At 34.2% G+C, this 9,422-nt stretch overlaps 1 protein-coding gene across 2 annotated transcripts in view; it reads left to right on the plus strand.

Moving 5' to 3' along the window:
* Positions 1-9,422, plus strand: part of LOC115446344 — a 78,904-nt gene extending 69,482 nt beyond the window's left edge. Inside the window, exons 9-12 of one of the 2 annotated variants that reach the window (XM_030172969.2) lie at positions 1,295-1,430; positions 1,937-2,097; positions 4,371-4,499; positions 5,447-9,422. In XM_030172969.2, coding sequence (XP_030028829.2) covers positions 1,295-1,430; positions 1,937-2,097; positions 4,371-4,499; positions 5,447-5,548 — 528 coding nt within the window. In that variant the 3' untranslated portion in view covers positions 5,549-9,422. Of the gene's footprint in view, positions 1-1,294; positions 1,431-1,933; positions 2,098-4,370; positions 4,500-5,446 lie in introns of both variants that reach the window. The other variant, XM_030172961.2, reaches the window with a different exon arrangement.

Here is a 9,422-nt window from a genome sequence, read left to right on the forward strand (position 1 = left end):
GATTAAAACTTCATTATTAAAGTCAATAATTTGATTAACAGAACTAGTTTGACGCATTCGTTATTCAGCCTGGTATGTTTAAAATACCAATTTCATTTATGGCATTGGCATTGTGTTTCAAATTTTAATGTTCAATGGGTAAAAATTATGTAAATTTGTTCGCGTTTTGTTTGAAAATCCACCTAGAAGTCACTGGACTCTTGTGCAACCGTAATTAGGCATTGTAAAAAATAGCCTACTATTTAAAATTTGAATTTTGTTTTACATTTAAATAATTTGCGATGTAAGTATATGGATTATATTACATCAATTCTAATTTATGCTACGTAAATACAATTACTAACATTTATTCAAGAAAAATGAATTTAGTACGTTTTTGGGATTTTTTTATTGCTTATTTAACTTTGAGAAGTTTTGTACTTATGTCATTGTTATTCTAGAGCAGGGATGGCGAACCATTGGCTCGCGCGCCAGAGGCGGCACGAAACAAAATAATTCGGGCACGAGTATAATATACCAACCAAAAACTTTGTTGGGACATAAAAAAGGTTGTTTAAAAGCAGCACTCTGATAGATAAGGCCGGCACTGGATGGCCCATTACCGGCACTTTTTTTTAAATAATGGCACCTCAACCAAAAAGGTTCGCCATCCCTGTTCTAGAGGGTCGATACCTCTTCCACAATACCATCAATTAAAACACATAAAATTTTGTTGCCAAAAATAAACAAAAATGTCCCAGACGGTCGCCGTTGGTATAAAATATTCTTTATTTAGAGCAAAATATATTCCAATTAGTTGGAATTTAGAGTGACATCCGACGCGAACCGGCCTCGACGAGTTTGTACACGCAACACGCGTGTGCACGAAGTTAACGAACGCCGGACTAGCAATTATTTGAAATTTAATATAAGCATACAGAATGATTTTTATCTTGGTTGATTGTAGTTTGTTATTATTCACACGGTATAAACTTAAGAAGGTATAAGAGTTTTAGGTAAATTCGTTATGAATAATATGCAGATGTGATTAATGATTTTTATTTTGACTTATTAGTGTTTGTATAATAAACTTTAGGAGAAAATAATGCTTTCGTATTGGAGGTTCATGTACAAATATCCTGATTGTGATTTGGTCTTAACATAAACCTTATCACCGATGCGAATTTCTCCTTTATCGAAAAATCCATACTTTTATCTCCACAACCATATAATGTGAATACTGCAAGCAAAAAAGATATTAAAAAATGTTCTACAATCTCAATATTTAATATAAACGCAATTCTGAACATTTCAGGACCGCGGTGCGTCAGAAGTGGACCTGGACGCGTCAGAGTACTCGCCCGAGGACGATAGCAGCTCGGTGGGCGGAGACCAGGCTGACGCTGTCACGCCGCCCGTCAGGCGGGAGTCGGAAGCCATTATCGCTGGAGGTTGGTTGCTATACATTTAGTAGAGAAGTTAGTTTTATGTCAGAATTGGGCGTTGCTCGCTTCGCCCGCGTGAAAGGCTTTCCCGCTACAAAGTTCCCTAAAACAACAACTAGCAACATGAGTAACCGATTACCCATCTATAATAAATTTGTAAAACTAAATATGAATTGTACACCTACCCTGTATATAGATTGAGGATACTACAGCATTGGGGTGAGGATTCTGCAATTAGTATTGTTTGGCAAAGAAATAAATAATAACACTGTAGTCCGGATTAATCCGGACGTATCTAAGTATCTTTTGAAAGGTTGTCGATTGCAAAGCGATTGTTGGCTTAAATTAATAACAAATTCTCATCGCTGTACGGATCAAAATAAGCCATTCCTTAGAACGTCAAATATACTGTTTGTCCATTTTTGCGGTGGATCCGATGATCGACTTCTATGAAACTTTGGTCTGTAAGTAACACTGTGCACGTATTTTACCATGACCCTGTGCTGCAGCAGGGGCGGCAGTGATCCAGCCCGCGCTGCTGACGGGCAGCTCGGCGCCCAAGCGCAGCGCGTCGCAGTGCTGGCGCGCGCTGCTCGTGGCCGCCACCCTCATACTCACCGTATCCGCGCTCGTGCTCTCCTACAAGCTGTACAACACTAGGTATCAGACACAGGTGCGTATACCCTACGATGGGAGTAAATTTTATATATTTTTTTTAGGTATCGGTAACAGGTGCGTATACCTTACGATTAGGGTTGCCACCTTTTTTTTGGGCAAATAAAGAAAAAGTACATGGTGTCAAAATAAAGTATACATTATTTCTACTCTATTATTTTGTTCCTAAACATAAATTAAATTTGGGAACTTTTAACAAGTAAAATTATTATTTCACATTCAAACACGAATTATTTTGTTCGTCTAGTCAATTGGTATTTTATATCACAAAATTTGAATTCTCTCTGTGAGTGCTGACGTAATAAAATAACAATAAAATTAATGCATACAATTTTAAAAAATATATCATCAGACTTATCAAATACTTGCTGCCATTTTTGTACCATTACTTACAGTTGTTTTACGCAAAAATTCTTACGAAAAGTCTTAGAGGAATCATAGCATGGTAAATAAAGTATTTTCGCGTACTTTATTGTTCTCATAAAGTATAGAGTACAATTACCCGATATAACGTACAATACTTTATTATAAAGTACGGGTGGCAATCCTACTTACGAGGGGACTATATTTTAGATTTTTTTTATTCCTTTGAATGATGAGACGAGCTTGCCGTTCGCCTGATGGTAAGCAATACGACCGCCCATAGATAGTAGAAATCTAACACCTTGAATTATAAAGTATTGTTTTGTACTCCACTGCGCTCGCCATCCTGAGACATGTGATGTTAAGTCTTATAATGTCCAATTGTTACACTACAATGTCCTTAAAACGAAACACAACAGTAACTATACCCTGCTGCTTGGCGGCAGAAATAGACATTGCGGTGGTACCTACCCAGGCGGACTCTCACATATGAGAGACCTACCACCAGTAATTATTTACCAGTAACATTTTATCGAAATAGAATTAGTTTTCGGACTTTATCGCAATTGTTTTAAGTTACCATGAAGGTAGCAACAAGACATGTCCGCTTTGTGACCATGAAGGCTTTGAAAAGGTCACGGGAAAATTTTAATATAAAATACCAAAATAAAATAAAATAACAAGTTTCATTTTATGTCTAACAGTCACGTAAACATAAGAAATCACTTTCGATTTTATTTTTACTGCTTCAATGGCATAGTTGTATTACGATACTGGTCAAAGGTTGGGGAAAGTGATACTGGATGTTTTTATCAGCCCGGAGTCTGGAATTTGCGCCCGATATGGCAATAGGCCTACTCTCTTATCACTTCATGGAATGGAATACGCATGGCGATAAGTGGGTACATCAGTTTCGCTTCTGCCTACCACTTCGGAGATAAAAGGCGTGTTTGTGTGGGAGCGTTATTAGAGCAATACGTTGGTAACATTTAGTTTTTTTTTTTTACAATTAGGTACTATCATCGATATATACTATGTACTAAGTACTAGACGTGGCGTTCCGAACACTAATTCTATTCAATTGATTTGAACTGTAATCCATTCAAACTGACTTAATATGGTCAAAATTGACAGCTATTTAAAGCGCTTTAGCGCTGCATGTTTTAAAAGTTTGGTTAGACGACATTTAACGTTTTAACGCTGCAGCGAACTTTAGTTCTAACTCCAGATTTTGAACAAATAGTTTATATTGACGTTCGTGTGTATAGATTATACATCAATTGGTATTATGAGTAATGGGTACAAAAATACATATAATCCTCTTTGGACTGTTTAAATTTAGAATCACCTTTTTGTAACATATTATCATCTCTTAACATAGGTCTTGTTTTCATTTCAAATTTTTCCATTTAATATCAATAAGTTATGTATAATTAATCGTTATATTATCAGCCATATGACTAGTCATAACACTTATAACCCCTTCATATTATAAGTGCCAGTTACAAACAACTCGAGGTTACAAGTACAGCCATTTTGACTATTTGACGTCAGTATCCTATTATCTTGTTTATTCTACTTGTCAAAGATAATACAGTTACATAAAAGATAAATGAAAAACGAGATATATTGAATTTTTTTTATACTTCTTTTTTTAATGATTTTTAATGTTTACACGAAACGGTAATATATAGATTTTTTTTAACAATATATTTTATGATGAGTTCTTATGTTTCCGCCAATGTTAGACATTGATACAAAATTATTTTACGGAATTTATACGTCCATGAAGGCTACAAATCCTTTCGGAACTTTTTTTTATAATAACTTCAAAATTATAATTTAAAAAACCGCGATAAAATCCGTAAACAATGCTAACAATAACCGATAATAATATTACCGTTCCAGGAGGATGTGATAAAGTTGTCTGGTGAGGAATTGTACTCAGAGCTGGTGAGGTGGCGCGCCCGCCTGCACGGCCGCGCCGCTACAGAACTGCACTCCTTCCTCACCACCAACTTACTGTTGTTAACCAAGGTGAATTATCACTGTTTTATTTTGAAATTATTCATTTATAGTTTTCACCAGATTTAATATTAAAATTAGGATGCGTTGGGGTAATACCGGATGACGGGGTAATTCCGTCGTTTCAGGATTACTACTAAATTAACTTAAATCAATACTGTGGCGAATAATTGTGGTAGTTATGTATATTAAAAAATAACCATTCAGACTTTTATTCGTATTAGGAAATGTAGGGTAGATAGTATACAGATTGTTTAGATAGCTTAAAACAACAAGGTAGCCCTGTGATTCGGTATTACCCACACTTGAAAAAAAAAGAAATATGGGAAATCGTTCGTGCATATATTTCTATAGGTAAAGTTAGGTTAAAATGATACCATTTTATTAATTAAATTGTCTCATTGCACGAGTTTTGCTTAGTAAACGTATTAGGCCTTTCTTTTACCACACTACGGGTCCAATATCTGTTAAAAGATTATATCTAAAATTCTTGGACAGTACTTGAAAATTCAGTTATAAGTGATGTTACTTTAGGTCGATTATCGAATGCTGGCGCGTACTATGCATTCACACGCTGCTCGAGTGTAGTTTCTGTGAATATTAGTCAATCGCCTTGACGACATATCGTTTACCTATCAACAAAGTCCAAAAAATATAGCGCGATGTTTTCTGACATCTGTGTATTTGTCCCTTCAATAATAGTAATATGAAACAATATTTTTACATACTGAGTAATTTTTTGTTGGTGTAAATACTGTGAACATTTCAGTATTCGATAATCGACCTATACTAGTATCAATCACTTGACTGATAAGCGGCTGCCGATAGCCTTTCCTCAGCGACTTTAATGGACATGAAATAAAGTCTATTTTTGTTAAGCAATTTTCGACACGGATAATCTATGGGTTTTGATATGATTATTTCCATAGCTCTGTATAATTTAATGTATATATTTGCAGGTGCGTCAATCTTTAGAAGCGTTATCAGGAGTGATACTAACAGACATGGCGCAGGGCAACCACGGGAACATAGACCTGCCCAACGACACCGTGTTCAGCTAGCAAGCTCCCCTACACACATAGCGTGAAGATAAACCTTTTAACCGCTGTTCTGTATCATGAACATTGTTATCAGTAGTCGAATTATAGTGGCAAGCAGTTGTAAAAATATATTTTATCTTTGCAATAACTTTGATATTCTTTGTATGATACAGTTTTGATTTTATCTGGTAACATTGATCTTGATAATTGAAAATATTGTATAATAAATCAGTTTATTGCATAGTTAAAATGAGCATGTGGTTAAAAGTTTCATCAATGTAGGTATTAATAGCATTTCCTTTACATTTGTAATTTATATTTATTGAATCCGAACAAGATTTGTGCCCAGACTGAGACGCTGTAATTACGCGTTACAACGTAAAACGCTTCGTGTGCATTCCCCAAAACAATTGCGCGAAATAAACAGCATTTCATGCGAGTTGAAACCGATTCGCTGGTGAATAAAGTCGAAAATAAATTGCACATTTATTTAAGGTAATCTAAGTGATTCGACTTGCCAAAAAGCAACCATTGACGTCTCAGACATTGTATTGTCGGCTCAATATAATAAGGCATTTATACACGCAAGTTATGATTGGTGCACACTTGCTGAACGTAATGTATGTGATAATATTGGAGTGACGGTTAGTAGGTAATTAGTGTTAGACCATCATCGAGGTTGGCTAAACCCAAAGATTCATTACTATTATATCGTTGTAAATGTGATCGTTGTACATATACGCGTGTTTGGGGCCGGTGTGTCTGTAAGACATGTTTCTACATCATTTTTGTGTAAAACACAATATGTAGGATAAGTGATTGAGTGTCTATGAGCTGGCAGTTTTGATAGAATTATGAAATACATAATAAGGTTATGGACGCTGGTAATATTATTTTAAGGGAGGTGCATCTGCTTCTATAGTACTGCATCTGCATCTATATCACTATAGTACTACGTAACATCAATATTTTTTTTTTTTTCAAATAGAAATTCTGCTGGTATTTTGTATATGCTAAACCATAATAAAATCTCTGTGGTCGATTTTTACATACGTACATACATAACATCACGCATTTTATCCCCGAAGGGGTATGCAGAGGCGCAACTAGGGCACCCACTTTTCGCCAAGTATGTTCCGTCCCATGATGTGATAGGGGGCGAGCCTATCGCCATATCGGGCTCAAATTCCGATGCTCAAAGCTCTAATGGTCGATTTTTCCCATTGGTTATTTTTATTGGGATTTGTGTCAGACAGGAGGGTGTACGTGCACCTCCTTGCACCCTTCTCCCAGCGCCAATGAATGATGTAAACGCATTTTTATCTAGAAATGAATAAGATACATATTTGCATTTCACTCGATGTTATTGTTATCGAAATTGCCAGCTCGGACTATTAGGGTTGTCAGGCAAGATAGATATGGGTTCTTATTAAAAATGTATCTGCATAATCAAATTCAAAGGCTCATTATCGATGTGTTAAGCGAGAACTGTCGTCTATATTGAATGTGTAGCGGTGATAGATATTTTCATAATCACATTTGCATAAGTTTTATACGTAAAGGTCATAATTTAGGGTTGCCACGCAATTTTGAAATAAAATACCATGTTCAAATAAGGCTATATATGAATGTAGATGTTTAGGTTTTAAATATTTCTATGTACCGTAAAAGTTATCTTAGACAATTCGTATAGAACCATCATGGAGTTGTATCATAATGTGTCATGATTGTGAATGTGATAGTGTCAGAAAGGCAGCGGTGCTAGTTAATAAATAAGTAAAACATTCCTGCATCGATGTGTTCGGTCGGGCTGGTCAAATGTTGGCTTATAGCGTCCAAATGGTTTGCCAAATATGTTACGTAAACACCCGAATAACTATGAAAATCTTTGCTGTTTTGGCTCAATTTTGCTTGTTTGAGACATGACCAACTTTGTAGATTGGCAATAGGTTATTTTGAGGGTTCCTAATATTTCTTGCCAGTACAATGACCTTAATTTACAATTAAACTTGACTCGCTGATTCTGAACGTTTGATTTTATTATCAAACAATTGTATTTATTAAATGCCGTTGAATCGGGTAGTATGTTTGGTCCAACGTTTGCGCTGGGTGTTGGCTTCGATGTTAATAAAATTAATAATTTATTGTTCTAGTCCTTTTGATACGGAGCTCAAGGTTTATTTCACTTCGACGGCAACAATGCACGTTACATTGTTTTATTTTTATCTTTGTTCTAAACTTTATTCGAGTTTTCTTACCATAAATTATTGCGATGTGAAATTAAGGTACAATCTAGTGCAATTTCTAAACAAATTATTTATAACGCTATGAATTATGATAACTTTATAACTACATTTTCGATATCGTATTTTCATTTTATTATAATTATATATAATGATTTTGTTTATTTCTCTGCTATTTCCTTTACATGCATTGTTGTCGCCTTAAAAATCGGTTATGGTACGTACTTAGTAAAAAAAATGTATGAAAATATTTGTTTATAGCAAAATTTGTAAATTATTAAATCAGTCGTATAAAATTAAATCAATTATGCATGTATTATATTGTCGATAACTGATTACTATGAGTTAATGCTTCATGCTGAATTTGAATTGTGAATTTTTCTATATAAATGTTGTATTGAGAAATGTATTCATTATAGTTAATAGACGTTGCTAGCGAATTATTTATCGTAATGTAGTTGATCAATTTACTTGTAACAATTATTATCAAATATTTATATTCCTTGAATTATTGGCTGATATGTTTAAGTAGTGTAACGCATTGATTTGGTTTCGATTGTAATACCTTATAAATGTATGGCCTAATTTTTTTAGGTTACCCGCAGTGCCAAAGTGATGGTTCTCTTATTTTAAACATACATTAGGCCTCCGTGTATCTATTTCATGAGGACTCCATCCGTATGCTTAAGGAGTCGTTTATTGAGAGTAGTTAATGTAATATTGCCAAAGACAAGCGTTAGAAATATCTGGGGAGCTTAATGGTCACTTTGGATAAAATAAATGTAAAATGATTATCGATTTTTTTCAATAAACAATTTCATTCGTTATTTTTGCATCGATTTAAAAGACCAATCAGAATAAAGCTTGCTTAATGGCTTATTTTGATTGGTTGATTCCAGTATGAAGTTGGATTAGAATGGTTTTTTGTAACGGAAATAAAACATCTTACTTTTTAAACTTGTTAAGTAAAAATGACTTCTATTATAATTCAAACAAAGTGATCTTTTAAGTTCCACGAACGTAGTATAGTGAGGTTTGTACAATGTGTGTTGTAGATAGGACACAGTTTTTCGTTGTACAGATTTATTTTAATGGGTGCATGTAGATATCCAGTGATTTTTATTTGTATCGGTTGTGTTGACAATTTGTTATTTGGGTACACCTAGTTCAAAAATTTTAGGAGTATTGTGTTTGTGTGTAAAAAATATTGTAAATATGTTTTTAATAATATAGGAACAATTATTTTTCGAAAAAAACAGTTAGAATAGCAACTTCTAAAATTTTTCAAATGCGAAAGATTTACATTTTTTTTCCACACAAATGCAAACCTCGTTTTAAAATATGTAATAATCATGGTCATTTTGAATCACTTCCATGTTCACTGTGCAATATCAGGCTTTTACACTTGTATTTTAATAGAGTTAAATGTGTTTCATCAATTTTTTGGTGATGATTGGGAGTGTTGTACCTCGCTAAGTAATGGCTCACGCAGAGGGCAATTTACGTGATATGATTATATGGTTAATTTATTTCTACCGCGTAGGAATTGTTAACGCCTATGTTTTAAGATGATTTGTTTTGTATATTTTTGTTTCGAGTCGTGATTCGTTTGTTGTTCACTGTAAATAAATAGATAGATGAGTTAATTAATA

The sequence above is a fragment of the Manduca sexta genome, chromosome 8, assembly GCF_014839805.1.
Source record: "Manduca sexta isolate Smith_Timp_Sample1 chromosome 8, JHU_Msex_v1.0, whole genome shotgun sequence".
NCBI lineage: Eukaryota > Metazoa > Arthropoda > Insecta > Lepidoptera > Sphingidae > Manduca > Manduca sexta.